This window comes from Thrips palmi, unplaced genomic scaffold, assembly GCF_012932325.1.
Source record: "Thrips palmi isolate BJ-2018 unplaced genomic scaffold, TpBJ-2018v1 HiC_scaffold_10, whole genome shotgun sequence".
Classification (NCBI taxonomy): Eukaryota; Metazoa; Arthropoda; class Insecta; order Thysanoptera; family Thripidae; genus Thrips; species Thrips palmi.
In genome coordinates, this window is record NW_023144621.1 from 3,416,508 (window position 1) to 3,430,445 (window position 13,938).

Consider the following 13,938-nt stretch of genomic DNA (forward strand, 5'->3'; position numbering starts at 1 on the left):
TATTTGTCCACTTTCGTTAATTCAAAATTGCCTCGATATTGTCGAAAATTGACATAATTTTGGCACCAGACACCTGCCGTTGGGAATTGAGAACAGAATTCAGGTAGAGCGCCGGATGGGTAGGCAGCTCCTCGTACACGCGTGGCCCACGCTGGCCAACCCGCCAGGCGCCGAGCCAGGACTGGACCGATGAGGCCAACTTCAAGGCTCTAATGTCTGGCAGTCTATTTTCGACCGTCGCCAGTGGGGGTTGTCAAAGAGAGTCCATCGGCCGACGAGCCCAACGTACAACTGTCCTTCATAGTCAAAAGGCGATCCTCTTCCCAAAAATATGGAACGTGGTCCTGTGTTTTCAAACCTCTAATGTAATCACTCACAAGTTGTGTGGTTCAGTGAGGAGGGTCGAGTGGGTGCAGTCATTCCCCTCCGTCCTCAGTCCGTGCATGGCGCCGCGCCGTGGCCATCGAGTGACTTGATAACATCCCAACCAGCCGCTGCTGCGGTGGCACTGAAAAGAAGTATAGGAATAGCCCAATCACAGGTCGTCCCTATCACTCGGTCTCTCGTCGGGAGGTTTTTTTACCGGAAATAACATCAAAATTTCCGAAAATCTCCACTGTTTTTCGACATTTTGCGCAAAAATGAAATCGGGTAAGAGCCTGGACGACTTTGGCTCTAGATTGGACCTGAAACCACTGGTTGAGAGGCAAGAATGGCGTCTCAGGAATGACTACCGGCGTCTCAACTTCAAGCCGAAACTGCTGCGGACTGCGGGAAGGGATCATCCGCAGTGGCGCGCACGTTTTCACGGACTTGTGCCGGGCATGCCCGGCATGCCGGGCCTAAAGGTGCTGGCCGACACCACAAATGCTGGTCCAGCGCGTCCGGCGCGCCAAAGCCCCGCGGGGGCCCGTCGGGCCTGGCGGGCTTTCCGCCGGCATCGCCAGCCGGAGGGACCTATCACCAGTCACCCCGGCCGTCTGCGGGTCCGCGACTGCAGGTGGCACAGCATGAGGAGGCGCAGTCTAGGCGTGGCCGGTTGACGGGGAAGTCCGACCTCGGGGTTACGCGAAGTACTCGAATGGCAAAATGTCGACTGATCCGCGATGGGTGGCGGGCACAATGACCAGGGGAAAAGTGACGGGGCTCCGCTGGTGGCCCGGGTGGTCCACATGGCCTCCTCACGGTGGTTCTTGGTACCCGGGAGGAGAAAGCGACTTGGTGGCGCCAATTCATTCCCGTGTCGTTTTCGCGTGCTTTTTGGTTTATCGCCGCAAATTGGATTCACTGGACCCTTTGGAGAGGGGCTCCTACGCCATTTGGCCCAGCCGGCCGCGCCGGGCGCCCGCAGGGCCCTGCAGGCCGGCGACGAACCCCACGCCGGGTAAGCTGTTTGCAAAGTTGCGGGGCGGCAGGTGCTTTTTGTGAGCCGGTGGTGGTTTGGGGCTGTTGCCGCTTGTGACACTGCATTGCATGCTGCTTCCCACTGTCGGTGCAAGCGGTCGCGGCCCCCGCGCGCCAAACCCCCGACTGCACCTTGCGCCGCCAGCCGTCCCCGCTAGCCCCTCCGTGCCGCGTCGCCGCTCGTTCCTGCGGCCTCGCGACTGCAGGTGGGCACAGCATGGAGGAGGCGCCGGTGCTCGGCGTGGCCGGTTGTCGGCGAGGTCCGAGGGTGTGCCGCGGGCCGCGGGGTTGGTGTGGCCATGGTGTGGCGGCGTGGCCCGCGGGGGCGCCTGGGCCTGGCGGGCACACTGGCCGAGGGGAAAAGTGACGGGGCTCCGCTCAGGCTGGCCCGGGGGTGGTGTGGACATGGCCATGGCCACACGGTGGTGCCAGGGGAGGCGCGGGGGAGAAAGCGGCGATAGTGGCGCCAGTTCAATTTGCGTGTCGTGTCGCGTGCTTTCGGTTTATCGCCGCAAATTGGATTCATTTGGCCTTAGGAGAGGGGCGTCCTCCTCTCGTGATTTGGCCCAGCCGGCCGACCACCGAGGCGCCCGCAGGCCCCCCGCAGACAGCCGGCGACGAACGACGAAGTGGGGTGAAGCTGTTTTCAAAGTTGTCGATGGCGGCGTTGTTTCTTTTTGTTGAGCTTGTTGTTATTGTTGTTGTTGTTGTGACAGTGGCATTGCATTCTGCGTTCCCACATGTCGGTGCGTTGCGTCGCGGCACGCCGTTTGCGCGAAACCAACCCGACTGCACCTTGCCTGCCGCCATGCCGCCCCGTGGCGCTGTCGTGCAGGCGTGCGTTTAGGTCTCCGTCAGCGACCCCCGGCGCAGACACGTGATTCCACCACGTCGTGTCGCCGCTCCGTCTGTCGCCCCCATGGGAGTCTCAGCCGCCAGCCCTATGGCAGTCTAGTGATGCACACTGGGCCAGGAGACTGGCGCAGGCGGTCAAAACTCTAGACGCGTTTTGAGCTCTAGAGTCGTTATACAGCACTCGAACCGAACGTTGACGCCGCCAATGGATTCCTCTTTCGGAGAGCAATCCATTGGTGGAATCACACGTTCGGTTCGCGTCCCATTCAGCGACTCTGGAGCTAAAACGCGTGCGGTATTTTTGGCCGCCTCCACCGGCCCTCTGGCCCACTGTGCTATGGCAGCCTAGCGATGGGGCGCGCGGCTCCGCTACGGCACACGGAGGCTTCGGATTGAGTAGCCCTGCCTTGCGTGCTACACTCGCCGAGAGGACCATTATGTCAACAACACCAGCCAACGGGTTGGGTACGGTGAGGTCAGGCCAGCCGTGACCTCACCAAACCCTCTGCAGCGCCCTGGCAGCGCCCTGGCCGCCCTGGCGGGACTCGGCTTCCAGACTTTCAGTCTTCCAGTCGGCGTCGTGGCGCCGAGCGATACACTGCTTCACGTGCTGGAGTGGCCGGCCGGGGCGGCGGGGACGCCGTAGGACGGGACTGGAGACTCCAGTCACTGGAGTCCAGTCACTGGACGGCCGGGACTCGTGCACGATGCTCGCGATACCTGCGATACGACGCGAGGCGATGCAGGGGCGGAGCGGGGCGGGGCGAGGGGCGGCGGGGAAGGGACGGGCCTACTTTCACTGGCAGCACGGCGTCACGGCGAGCATCACGCCTTGAGCCTCCCACCGTAACCCGTCCCGTCGTTCCGTCCGTTCCGTCGTCGCGGAGTCCGGCGCGACCAGCGGACAGCATACATAGTGGTCTGGTCTCTCTCGCACCCCCGCAAGACGCCCCCGTGAGTGCGCGAGAGACAGCGCGACGAAAGCACCATGCGCGCAGCCACCAGCCGCATGCGGCCGCATCATTCCGAAGAATCGTTTGGTTGCTGCTCTGCTCGGCTCTCTCTCTCGCACCCTTGCATCGCGCCCAAGGAGTGCGACAGCGGTAAAGCGACAACACGATCCTTTCGGAATCCGGCGGCAGGGAAGCGAAAAGGAAACGCGAGCGCGGCGTGGAGTCGAACCCGCGTCCCGCGTGACGACGACAACGGCCTACGTGGTGGCCCGGAGCGCAGACTGATGCCATCCCCTCGGGCGGCCTCAGGCCGACGCGGGCCTCGGGCCGCCCCGCCCGACCGCCCCGCCCGACCGCCCCGCCCCGCCCGCCCCGCCCCGCCCGCCCGCCCCGCCCCGCCCCGCCCCGCCCGCCCGCCCCGCCCCGCCCGCCCGCCCCGCCCCGCCCGACCGCCCGCCCCGCCCGACCGCCCGCCCGCCCGACCGCCCGCTCCGCCCGACCGCCCCGCCCGACCGCCCCGCCCCGCCCGTCGCGGGTATCGACGTGCAGCTGCCACGGCATCCCGATTACATATCCGTTTTTTCCGCTTATTCTTGTTTTTGTTGTTCTTCTTAGGCATGGCGAACAGTACACACGCCCATTCACTCACGTACGCACCCGTGGCGCGCGCATGAATGGAATGGCAGCCTTGGTCGGGGCGTGACCTGCCCGGTAGCAGCGCGTGCGTGCGCGCGTGTGTGTATGCGCGTGTGTGTATGCGCGCCCGTGTGTGCGAACGGGGGTGTACCAGAGTGAGCGGCGGAGGCCGGGGAGGTTCGTTGCCCCGCTCGGCTGCGCTCGGCCGGCGGCAGCGCGGCAGCGGCAGGCCATTCCGGGCCATTCTCACGTCGGTGCAGTTTAGCTGAGTTTAGCAGGGCATGAGGCCACTGGGCCCGCGTCGCCCGCGTAGCCCGCGTGCGACAGACACCATGACACGCGTACTACGTGTCTAACTGCACCTACGCCATGGCGCCTCGAGTGGGGCAGCAGTGCCGCCCGAGGGCGCCCCACCCCACCTCGCCCCGCCCCGCCCTACCCTGCCCCGCCCCGCCCCGCCCCGCCCCACCTCTCTACGTGGTGACCGTCCAGCGCCATGCAGACTCCGTTGGCTCCTCCAGCACCACGAGACCACGAGGCCGCAGTATACACCGATTCCGAGTCGTTTTCGTCACTCCGTAGTATGGGTGCGGGAGAGACAGAGAGACGAAAACGACTCTCGGAATCAGTCTGCAGCATGGCCACTCTCAGGTCCCTCCGCCGGCCGGCCCGGCAGGCAGCCAGGCAGCCTGCCCGCCCTATCGGTGTTGTTGACGCCGTGACGGTTAAGACACTGTTAAGACCATCGGCACCGCTTTCACGGCGGACTCGGGCGGAGCGGACAGGACGGACACGTCACAAAATTCCATTCTCGCGGGTTTCGTAACGAGCCACACCACGCCGCGCTGCCCGGTGCCTCTGATTGGTGCCCCGGGTTCAAACTGCTCTTGATAATGACCGGCAGTGGTCCCTGGCGCTAGCGCTGCTGGGGCTGGCGGGGCTGGCGGGGCTGGCCCGGTGGGGAGGGCGGGGGAGGGGCCCGCCGGGCGGCAGGGTCAGTGCTCAGCGGCCGGGGCGGGGCGGCATGAGGCATCTAGCCAGCCAGCGCCTGCAGCGGCCACTTACCGTTGCACCCCGTCTGATACAGTCCGTCTGAGACAGTCCGTCTGAGACAGCCCGTTTGAGACAGCCCGCGTCTGAGACAGCCCGCGTCTGAGACAGCCCGCGTCTGAGACAGCCCGCGTCTGAGACAGCCCGCGTCTGAGACAGCCCGCGTCTGAGACAGCCCGCGTCTGAGACAGCCCGCGTCTGAGACAGCCCGTCTGAGACAGCCCGTCTGAAACCGCCCGTCTGATGCACATGAAAGCCACAGCCGTAGCGCGACTTGTCGAGGCGACGCGGTAGATATAGACAGAGGCCGTTGTCGGCGCGCGCCGCACCACGCGATGCAGCAGCAGAGCGCCGGGAGGCATTCAAAACATCGCGCCGCCCGCCGACGACATCGCATTCCCGCCAAACAGCCAGCCGACGTGCAGGTGACGTAACGGCGCTGTACTCTGATTGGTTGGCATAACGGCACTTGGAGTAGCAAAGCGCCTGCCAAGCGGAGGATGGGCCAGCCCGCGTGACACGGGTGTATTGCGGTGCTGCCTACCCGACGCATCGCAGGCGCTACGCAGGCGCTGCTACGCAGGCGTTGAGGCCGTGGACAATGCCAGCGCCGCCAAGTCCCTCCCGTTGTCTGTGGCCCCGGTGGCCAGTCGCCCTGCCTGTCGAAAGGGTGCCAACTCCAGCCTGGTGGATGAGTCAGTGGCGGATCCAGACCCACCCTGAGGGAGGGCCAAAGTAGCACTTCCTGCCTAAGGGGCAAAGAGTGCCTCTTGGCCCACCTTTTAGGCGGAGGCCAAGTGAGCCCATTTTCTTGTTGCCCCCTGCAGGTGTGATGATGCAGTATGGCATGGTGGCATGATGACGTGGTGGAATTGTGGTATGGTGGCGTGGTGGCATGGTGACGTGGTGGCATGGTGGCGTGGTGGATGGCGTGGTGGCATGGTGGAATGGTTGTGTAGCGGCATGGTGGGGTGCATCGGCCGAAAATCAGCGTAACACGCCAGTTGGTTTTTACTGCCGACGTTGGCGACAGCGACCACGGAACTCCTCGCGACACGGCTGGCGCTGTCTGGCGCTGCGCGATGCAGGCCGTGATGCTGCACGAGCCAGGCCCTCGGCCAGGCCGGCCAGGCCGCGCGGACCGCCTGGCTGGCTGAGTGAACCCCTTCTCCCTCCTTCCCCCGGGACGTGCGGCGCGGATTGCGCAATACACCGCGAAGGTACTTTGGAGTCGCGCAGCCACTCATACTATGCGCTCACCAATCCCCTCCCCCTCCCCGCCCCAAACCTTTTCCCAGAGCCCGCCGCGCCGCGCCGCCAAAGCGCGCCAAAGTGAAAGGAGACAATAAGGCACTCGCAAAAATAAAGAGGGATACGACGGCGGCAAACGAGCTGTCGACTGATTCCGAGAGTCTTTTCGTCGCTCTGTCTCTGTCGCACCTATAAGGGACGCCCCACGAGGGCGAGAGAGACAGAGCGACGAAAACGACTCTCGGAATCAGTTTGCAGGTTCAACACGCGCGCGGAGAGCGGTTTGCGAAGAGCGGCGCGAAGAGGCGTGCGGCGTGTCGCCGGCCGATCGGGTATCGTGTGGAGTGGCGGCCGAGTGGCGGCGAAGAAAGTTTCGCCTTCGCCGCGCGCCAAAGTGTGCGCGCGCGCCGGCTGCACCTCCACGATGACGGCGGCGGTGGCGGCGCCGCGCGTGCTGCATCAATGTCATGTCAGCGGACTCATTCCGAGAGTCGTTCCCGTCGCTCCGTCTCCCTCGCACCAACGAGCGACGCCCCATGAGTGCGAGAGAGACAGAAGGACTCTCGGAATCGTCCGCTGGCGGCGCTGGCGGCATGGCGGCATTGTTGGTGTGTCGAGGGACAAAGCGGCGGCGAGGTGCCCGAGGTGCCGCGATTCCCATTGCGCGCGTGTTTCGTGTTTCGCAGTGTGTCGGCCTGTGTCCGCGCCGCCCAGGCTTTCGTCGTCGCCTCGGCCGTCGCTCTGTCTCTCTCGCACTCATGGGGCGTCCCGCAGGGCCGCGAGAGAGACAGAGCGACGAAACTCTGCTCGGACTCACCCCGCGCGCCCGGCGGCGCGCCCCGCGCCGTGGGAAACGGAGAGACACGATTTACGGCGCGGACGGCGGGCCGCGGACAGCCTTTTCGTCGCCATGCCTGTCACGGCGGCGCGAACCACCATGCCGAGCGACACGTGTGTGACACACTGTGACACACTGTGACACACTGTGACACGCGCTGACAGCCGAGTCATTCCGAGGAATGGTCTCGTCGCCCTGTCTCACACCCTTACGGGGTGCCCCACGAGTGCGACAGAGGCAGAGCGACGAGCCCATCCTTCGGCATCGCTCGGCAGGTGGCTCGCGCATCGACCCCCCTTTTCGCAAGGTCGTAACCTCTTTTCTCCTTTCCAGACGCCGCCAACATTCCATGCATGGAGGATGGCCGCTTCTACAGGAATCCGCGACCAGCGCCTCATAGGGTGTGGACCAACGGCGAGTGCTCCAAATACTACCTGTGCCTTGGTGAGTGCGCCGCGCAGCCGCCGCGCGCGGTCTATGGTCTATGGCGCCAGCCGCGCCAACCGCGCCAGCCTTCGACCACCGCTGTCGTTTTTCACATGGCGGCGCCTGCAGCTTGCAACCTCATGACTCTGAGCTCTGTCTCTCTCGCACTCATGAGGCATCAGGCACGTGCTGTGCGAGGAGAGAGAGAGGGCACGGCGACTCTGCAGCCAGCTTGACACATCTTGTTTCGCAGACGGCGAGGTGTTCGAGTTCAAGTGCTCGGCCGGGCTGCTGTTCGACGTGAACGCCAGCCTGACACATCTTGTTTCGCAGACGGCGAGGTGTTCGAGTTCAAGTGCTCGGCCGGGCTGCTGTTCGACGTGAACCGCCAGATCTGCGACTTCAAGATGAACGTGGACAACTGCGACGTGGTGGCCGAGGCCGTGGTGCCGCGGCCCCTGCTGGAGGCGGCCGAGTGCGCCCAGGGCCAGCTGGGCTGCGCGGACCGCTCCTGCCTCCCCGCCGAGTACTTCTGCGACGGCAGCGTGGACTGCCCCGACGGCTCGGACGAGGGCTGGTGCGGTACGTCCACCTCCTCACCTTCTCGAAGCCACCCCAGCGAGGGCGGACAGGCAGACCCAGGGACGGGGCCAGACCCCCCCCCCCCCCCCACACACACACACACCTTCTCGAAGCCACCCCAGCGAGGGCGGACAGGCAGACCCAGGGACGGGGCCAGACCCCCCCCCCCCCCCCCCACACACACACACACACACCTTCTCGAAGCCACCCCAGCGAGGGCGGACAGGCAGACCCAGGGACGGGGCCAGACCCCCCCCCCCCTACTCGCAAGGGCAAAGGGTGACTTTCTGCCCATCTTTCAGGCGGCTTCACCGCCCTCCAAGGGAGGCGCCGCCTCCTGGATCCGCCCCTGCGCCCCAATCGGTCAGCATGCCTTGTTGCACGCCAAGGAAATGGCCCCGGCGAAACTCGTGCACCATAGAGACCGCCCACAAACGCATCAAGTATCGTCGGGGTCATTCCCTGTTATGGGTTACGTGGGCGATCCTCTCAAATTCCGTCATTTTATTTAATCAGTTCCGGGCTCGGTCGCTGGGGCGCGGGCCCAGGCACGCCTGCAGGCTGCTTCCGAGAGTCGTTTTCGTCGCTGTGTCTCTCTCGCTCTCATGGGGCGCCCTGTATAGGTGCAGAATAGACACAGCGATGAAGCCGACTCTCGGCCACGCCGTCCGGGGTCCTTCGCTGCGCCCCTCGCCTAAGTGCTTCATTGTGTACCAGAACCAGATGCGGTGGTCCAAATAACGCTGGGAGAGGAAGTGAGAGAGAAAGCGGGGTTACGTGGAGTGGGCGTGCCGCGTGCCGCGTGCCGGCGTGGACGAGGGGGACGGACTGGCAGGACGCGGCCGATGACGCGACGCCGTGGCGACGCCGTGACGGTAGTGACGGCACACGGCGACCTCGCTGGGACTGCGGACTGATTCCGAGAGTCGTTTTCGTCGCTCTGCCTCTCTCTCGCGCGCGCCTATACGGGGCGCCCATGAGTGCGAGAGAGACAGAGCGACGAAAACGACTCTCGGAATGAGTCTGCCGCTGGGACTTCCCTCGGCATGAGTTCGCTGCCGCCATGCTGCCGCCATGCTGCCGCCTCGGCACTGCCGCAACACCGCTCGCTAAACGCCGCGCTGGTTGCAGACGTGGACAACGACCCCAACGGCTCGCTGTCGTGCGACCCCCGGTCGTGCCGCCTGCCCGACTGCTTCTGCTCGCGCGACGGCACGCGCGTGCCCGGCGACCTGGAGCGCGGCCAGGTGCCGCAGATGGTGGTCGTCACCTTCGACGACGCCGTCAACTCGGAGAACTGGGACCTGTTCACGCGGGAGCTCTTCACGGACGAGCACCGCAACCCCAACGGCTGCCCCATCCGCGCCACCTTCTACCTCAGCCACCAGTACACCAACTACCAGCAGGTGCAGCGCCTCTGGAACGACGGCCACGAGGTGGCGGTGCACTCCATCACGTGAGTAGGCCCGACGGTAAACTGATTCCTAGGCTCGTTTCCGCCACTCTATCTCAGCGGACGCCCCGAGTGCGAGCGAGATACGGCGACGAAAACGATTCTCAGAATCAGTCTGGAGGATCGGCAAGACACTGGTAAACATGCCCACGATGCACGGGTGTCGAGAGGGTTGGCGAGGCCTGCGTTGTCTCGCTCGGTAAGAGTCCTACCCCCTTCTTTCTCGCTCCCACGCGGAAGTGCGACAGAGACAGAGCGGCGAAACTGGGAGGAAAGGAAGGCACCTGCTAGAGGCCTACGTAAATCCCACGCCCCCCTTCTCTAGCTAGACATGCAGAGGTAGGCAATCCTTTCGACATGCATCGTAGGAATTTGGGCCAAAGGATGCTCGCCTTGCCAGTGCAGTATGGTCCATTCAGTGAACCCTGTCCTCGCCGCGCTCAAAGGGAAGTTAAACAGCCACAGCCCCACTGGGGGCCTCATGGTCGGAGTGCTGTTCCGGTGCGTTATAAGGGTTCGATCTTTTGTTTTGCTCGTTGTTTCGAGGCTGTTTGCCACACTCATGATGGCACCAAGAAAAGGCCTGCAGCCGCGAGGACAGGATTCACTGAATGGACCATACCCTGGGGTGCACGTGCTTGCAGGCACCGCGGGCCCGAGGACTGGTGGAGCCGCAACGCCACCATCGAGGATTGGTTCGACGAGATGGTGGGGCAGGCCAACATCATCAACCACTTCGCCGGCGTCCGGATGGAGGACATTCGAGGTACCGTCCCACCGTTCGATCCAATTTCCTTTTGACATCCCGTCCGCGCAGCACAAAGCACAGTGGGCCAGAAGACCGGCGCCGGCGGCCAAAGTCGTCAAACATGACTCGAGCCGAGCGTGTGACCTCACCAATGGATTCCTCGTTCGAAGAGCAATCCATTGGTGGGGTCACACGTTCGGTTCGAGTACCATTTAGCGACCCTGGAGCTCGAAACGCGTCCGGGACTTTGACCACCTCGACCGGTCTTCTGACCCACTGTGCGACGTGAACCCAAGTGACCGGCGGCTCCGCCATGGCTCGGCTCTGCTCGGCTCCCCCAGGCATGCGCGTGCCGTTCCTGCGCGTCGGCTGGAACCGCCAGTTCCTCATGATGCAAGAGTTCGGCTTCCGCTACGACGCGTCCATGGTGGCGCCCTTCTCCGACCCGCCGCTGTGGCCCTACACGCTGGACCACAAGCCGCCGCACAAGTGCGTGGGCGCCAAGCAGCGCTGCCCGTCCAGGGCCTACCCCGGCATCTGGGAGATGCCCCTTAACCAGGTCACCATCGAGGTAGGCTCAACTTCGCCCAACTTCCCTGAAGGCAGTGTCGCCCTACGAGTGGTCGACAGCTCGCACGCTGCAAGGGTAGAAAGGGTCGCCGACCCCAGCCGGTCCACTGGGCAATATCTGGACTTAGCTCTCGAGAATTAGCCCTGAGGGCAGGCCTGCATCGTGGGAGTTTTTGCCTACTTATGTTGCGACACTGCTGGGGGAGTGATGGTGACGGGTGTGTGGCCTGCCTCCCAGGAGAAGCACAGCCGAGCGATTCCGAAGGATCTTTTCTTTGGTCTGTCTCTCTCGCACCCCTTAGGCCTTCGGGACGCTCCACGAGTGCGACAGAGACAGAGCGACGCCACGATCGCTGCCGTCTCATTCCGAACACTGCTTCGTCGCTCTGTCTCTCTCCCACCCCTACGGACCGCCCCATGAGTGCGAGAGAGACAGAGCGACGAAAGCAGTGCTCGGAATCAGACGGCTGGGAATCGCTCGGTACGGCAAGGCACTGTAGCGAGCTCATTTGGTGGTTGGCCAGGGCTACACGTGCGCCATGGTGGACTCGTGCCCGCCCCACCTCTCCGGCGAGGACGTGTACCGCATGCTCATCAGCAACTTCAAGCGGCACTACAACACCAACAGGGCGCCGTTCGGGCTGTACTTCCACACCACGTGGTTCAAGCGGCCGGAGTACCTGGCGGCGTTCAAGGTACGTGCGCGCCTGCAGACTCATTCCGAGTGTCGTCTTCGTCACTCTGTCGCCGTCGCCACAGGGAACCCCCCATGAGTGCGAGAGAGACAGAGCGACGAAAGCGACTCTTTGGAATCAATCTGCTGCAGGCTACCGGAAATAGACTCCTCAGCTCGCAAGCTGGCTGCCTTTCGAACATTTTTCTTTCCTTTACAGAAATTTCTGAATGACATGGGCAAGATGCAAGATGTCTGGTTTGTCACAAACTGGCAGGCTATTCAATGGATGAGAGAGCCAACTCCACTTAGCCATATTGGTTCCTTCGAGCCCTGGGGCTGCAAGAAGCACAAGGTATCGTCGACAGAGTTTTGCCAAAGACAGTTGGAGAAAACTAATTGCCTGTAGTACCACTTATACTTTTTCTTTCACAGTTTGAGCCTCATGAGATTGCTTGTAATTTACCAAAGACGTGCAAGCTGACGAGCCGCATCCTTCAAGGTGAACGCTACTTAAGCACCTGCATTGAGTGTCCGAATCAGTACCCATGGATTCGGAACGAGTTCGGCCTAGACAGCCGCTAACTTTTGGCCAAAAACAGTCATACTACATAGTACCTAAGAGAGTTTGTTGCTCGAAGAAAGACTGCACACTTGATTTGATTTTGAACCAGTGACATGGCCAGTAGGGCATTGAGAGAACTGGACTAAGCAACTCAACATCTCCTGCTCTTGCCCTGATGTACCAGATACATCTATAATGCTGTAAGCCAAGAAATAACTCCTGTTTTTATCAATATGGACCAAGGAGTAAAAATTAGTGGAGCAGTAAATGGCTAGCAATTAGAAACAATGTCACAAAAAGCTATACAGTATGTGGGAGTAGAAGTGATTGTTTCAAGGGAGATGCGTTAAAACACAACACTTGCAATCATAAAACTGTGATTTTCTTAGAGAATGAGATGTAAAAATGTAGAATTGTAGTTTAAATAGAATAAGCTCAGCCAGTTAAGATTTGTATTTATCAGAATGACTGAAATGGGAAAGAATGCTCATAAAAGAAAGAGCCATTGTATCCGGCTTGACATTAATGAAAAAAGTACATTACCTGGAACATTTATTTTTAACCTAGTGAGGAGTTGCTGCCATTTGTGTTTGTAAAAGAGAAAAACCACATCCATTCTTCAAAGTTTAATTTAATAATTTTACATTGTACCATCTGTGTTCTATTTATTTAGCTAAATAAAAAAAATGGAATAGCGTGACTCACTCATTAAATGGAAACCAAAAAACAAAAAAAGAACAGTAAACTGTTAAACAATATAATTTTGTAGTTGTCAAGGAGAGAAAACTTATATTACAAAAATAATTAAAATTACACTTCTTTGTGTATCATAGTTGAGGGGCACGGAATTGATTACTTACAGATATTTTCAAGAACAAAGTACGCAGAGCAACAGATTCAACCATCCTGTGCAACGAAAGGATTTGCAATACTTTCCATTCCATCTACAGGGCAGATTAGAACAACAGTCGTTCCTCTACATACAACCAGGCCAAGCATACGGGTGTCTTCCATCAGTTTGTATGGGTCATCAGGATCTATCAAAACCAAAACAAGAGCACAGTTAAATCAAAATGAAAAGGTGCAAAGGTGATCACAGATAAATGCATTTGACATAAAATACCTCTTAAATATTCTGTGGTGTTGTCGAGGACAAGATTCAATAGAGGATCGTAACCCTTTAAAGTTCCCGCGCACTCACGACCTCCAGCAAATTTCACTCTGATGTTCTTCTCTAGGTACTTAGAAAGGTCAAGAATACTCTCCTTTCTTTTCTTCTCCTTCTGATCTCCCCCTTGCGCTTGGTTAGAGCTCTGAAAGAAAACAGAAAAATTAATAGAAAAGCATTTGCCAGGCATGGAATTAACAACCGTATTTGACAGCTCATAGAGTTCACATACATAATTCAACTACGGGACAAGAAAAATATTTCTGAAACTGATACAGAATACAGTTCCAATTTATAACGCTTCGTCCCATGATTTGACTGAATAAAAACATGCACACTAGGTTGCACCCTAACCTCTTTTCTAACATCAACGACACCAATTCGTGAAAAACTTATGATGGGACAGGTCATATTTATCAGTCACAAAAACACAGGGAACTTACCGCACTCATATTGACAAAATTAGGAAATCCAACAGGACTATGAAAACTTTTATTCAACTTGAAGACCGGCAGACGAATAATTTCATTCGAAAACTCCGCGGACTAGAACACATCAACACGACAGTGTTGCCGGATCGGGCGAAAACGAATCAAGGAAAATAATGATTCTTGAAAATATGTTTTTTACCTAAGAAAAAACATTGCTTTAATATTCTAGACTCATATCTTTGTTTTTCAGACGTCTATCCCATTCATTACTACTATCTTTAAAAAATCTGCTTTGAAACGTGGCAACCTTGCCCGGATGAGTACGTGGAGAAGGG

At 59.8% G+C, this 13,938-nt stretch overlaps 2 protein-coding genes across 2 annotated transcripts; one reads left to right on the forward strand and one right to left on the reverse strand.

Annotated features, from left to right (window-relative positions):
- The first annotated feature begins 983 nt into the window (after window positions 1–983).
- On the forward strand, window positions 984–12,673 carry LOC117638932. The gene is made up of 9 exons (XM_034374158.1): window positions 984–1,000; window positions 7,321–7,431; window positions 7,747–7,995; window positions 9,127–9,451; window positions 10,093–10,214; window positions 10,538–10,767; window positions 11,291–11,461; window positions 11,660–11,794; window positions 11,875–12,673. The coding sequence occupies exons 2-9, from the start codon at window positions 7,341–7,343 to the stop codon at window positions 12,022–12,024; spliced, it is 1,473 nt and encodes a 490-aa protein (XP_034230049.1). The 5' UTR covers window positions 984–1,000; window positions 7,321–7,340; the 3' UTR covers window positions 12,025–12,673.
- A 74-nt stretch (window positions 12,674–12,747) lies between these two features.
- On the reverse strand, window positions 12,748–13,874 carry LOC117638935 (U6 snRNA-associated Sm-like protein LSm7). The gene is made up of 3 exons (XM_034374166.1): window positions 13,616–13,874; window positions 13,128–13,317; window positions 12,748–13,041 (listed from the first exon to the last, which is right to left on the reverse strand). The coding sequence occupies exons 1-3, from the start codon at window positions 13,622–13,624 to the stop codon at window positions 12,902–12,904; spliced, it is 339 nt and encodes a 112-aa protein (XP_034230057.1). The 5' UTR covers window positions 13,625–13,874; the 3' UTR covers window positions 12,748–12,901.
- Between the last annotated feature and the right edge of the window lie 64 nt (window positions 13,875–13,938).

Excerpts from the sequence above, each read along its gene's own strand:
- LOC117638935 (XM_034374166.1), bottom strand. Across the intron at positions 13,042-13,127 it reads CACCACAGAATATTTAAGAG|ATCCTGATGACCCATACAAA; the intron begins GTATTTTATGTC and ends TGGTTTTGATAG.
- LOC117638932 (XM_034374158.1), top strand. The coding sequence starts at position 7,341 with ATGGAGGATGGCCGCTTCTACAGGAATCCGCGACCAGCGCCTCATAGG. Across the intron at positions 9,452-10,092 it reads GTGGCGGTGCACTCCATCAC|GCACCGCGGGCCCGAGGACT; the intron begins GTGAGTAGGCCC and ends ACGTGCTTGCAG. Across the intron at positions 11,795-11,874 it reads GGGGCTGCAAGAAGCACAAG|TTTGAGCCTCATGAGATTGC; the intron begins GTATCGTCGACA and ends TTTCTTTCACAG.